Source organism: Salvelinus namaycush, unplaced genomic scaffold (assembly GCF_016432855.1).
Source record: "Salvelinus namaycush isolate Seneca unplaced genomic scaffold, SaNama_1.0 Scaffold1705, whole genome shotgun sequence".
NCBI lineage: Eukaryota > Metazoa > Chordata > Actinopteri > Salmoniformes > Salmonidae > Salvelinus > Salvelinus namaycush.
This window is the reverse complement of record NW_024058459.1, coordinates 52501-54540: the sequence shown is the minus strand read 5'-3', so window position 1 is coordinate 54540 and position 2040 is coordinate 52501. Positions and strand designations below refer to the sequence as shown.

The following is a 2040-nucleotide window of genomic DNA, read 5'->3' as shown; positions in this document are numbered from 1 at the left end:
GAGGGAACTGGGGCTGTGGTTGGAACGTTGTTGAGGGTAAGGGAACTGGGGCTGTGGTAAGGGAACTGGGGCTGTGGTGAGGGGACTGGGGCTGTGGTGAGGGAACTGGGGCTGTGGTGAGGGAACTGGGGCTGTGGTAAGGGAACTGGGGCTGTGGTAAGGGGACTGGGGCTGTGGTGAGGGAACTGGGGCTGTGGTAAGGGAACTGGGGCTGTGGTGAGGGAACTGGGGCTGTGGTGAGGGAACTGGGGCTGTGGTAAGGGAACTGGGGCTGTGGTGAGGGAACTGGGGCTGTGGTGAGGGAACTGGGGCTGTGGTAAGGGAACTGGGGCTGTGGTGAGGGGACTGGGGCTGTGGTGAGGGAACTGGGGCTGTGGTAAGGGAACTGGGGCTGTGGTAAGGGAACTGGGGCTGTGGTAAGGGGACTGTCTGCATAATGTATTTAGATGAGAGTTTCTCTATAGGAAATTAAAACACTGAACAGATCAATGGTTTATACCTCCAATTCTCCCATCCTTCATGAGAGACAATAACATGGTACCCTATTCCCTATGGGCCCTGGTACCCTATTCCCTATGGACCCTGGTACCCTATTCCCTATGGGCCCTGGTACCCTATTCCCTATGGGCCCTGGTACCCTATTCCCTATGGGCCCTGGTACCCTATTCCCTATGGACCCTGGTACCCTATTCCCTATGGACCCTGGTACCCTATTCCCTATGGACCCTGGTACCCTATTCCTTATGGGCCCTGGTACCCTATTCCCTATGGACCCTGGTACCCTATTCCCTATGGACCCTGGTACCCTATTCCCTATGGACCCTGGTACCCTATTCCCTATGGACCCTGGTACCCTATTCCCTATGGGCCCTGGTACCCTATTCCCTATGGACCCTGGTACCCTATTCCATATGGGCCCTGGTACCCTATTCCCTATGGACCCTGGTACCCTATTCCCTATGGGCCCTGGAATCCTATTCCCTATGGGCCCTGGCACCATATTCCCTATGGGCCCTGGCACCATATTCCCTATGGGCCATGGCACCCTATCCCCTATGGGCCCTGGCACCCTATCCCCTATGGGCCCTGGCACCATATTCCCTATGGGCCCCTGGTACCCTATTCCCTATGGGCCCTGGCACCCTATTCCCTATGGGCCCTGGCACCATATTCCCTATGGTCCCTGGTACCCTATTCCATATGGGCCCTGGTACCCTATTCCCTATGGGCCCTGGTACCCTATTCCCTATGGGCCCTGGTACCCTATTCCCTATGGTCCCTGGTACCCTATTCCCTATGAACCCTGGTACCCTATTCCCTATGGGCCCTGGTACTCTATTCCCTATGGGCCCTGGTACCCTATTCCCTATGAACCCTGGTACCCTATCCCCTATGGACCCTGGTACCCTATTCCCTATGAACCCTGGTACCCTATTCCCTATGGGCCCTGGTACCCTATTCCCTATGAACCCTGGTACCCTATCCCCTATGGGCCCTGGTACCCTATTCCCTATGAACCCTGGTACCCTATTCCCTATGGGCCCTGGTACCCTATTCCCTATGGGCCCTGGTACCCTATTCCCTATGGGCCCTGGTACTCTATTCCCTATGGGCCCTGGTACCCTATTCCCTATGAACCCTGGTACCCTATCCCCTATGGACCCTGGTACCCTATTCCCTATGAACCCTGGTACCCTATTCCCTATGGGCCCTGGCACCCTATCCCCTATGGGCCCTGGCACCATATTCCCTATGGGCCCTGGTACCCTATTCCCTATGGGCCCTGGTACCCTATTCCCTATGGGCCCTGGTACCCTATTCCCTATGGGCTCTGGTACCCTATTCCCTATGGTCCCTGGTACCCTATTCCCTATGGGCCCTGGTACCCTATTCCCTATGGGCTCTGGTACCCTATTCCCTATGGGCCCTGGTACCATATTCCCTATGGGCCCTGGTACCCTATTCCCTATGGACCCTGGTACCCTATTCCCTATGGGCCCTGGTACCCTATTCCCTATGGGCCCTGGTACCCTATTCCCT

General features: G+C 56.5%; 1 protein-coding gene across 1 annotated transcript in view; it reads right to left on the bottom strand.

Annotated features, from left to right (window-relative positions):
- Positions 1-46: 46 nt before the first annotated feature.
- Positions 47-2040, bottom strand: part of LOC120037339 (pollen-specific leucine-rich repeat extensin-like protein 4) — a gene marked incomplete at both ends in the record, with an annotated part of 43712 nt that continues 41718 nt past the window's right edge. Inside the window, one exon of the mRNA XM_038983492.1 lies at positions 47-391. Coding sequence (XP_038839420.1) covers positions 47-391 — 345 coding nt within the window. The remainder of the gene's footprint in view (positions 392-2040) is intronic.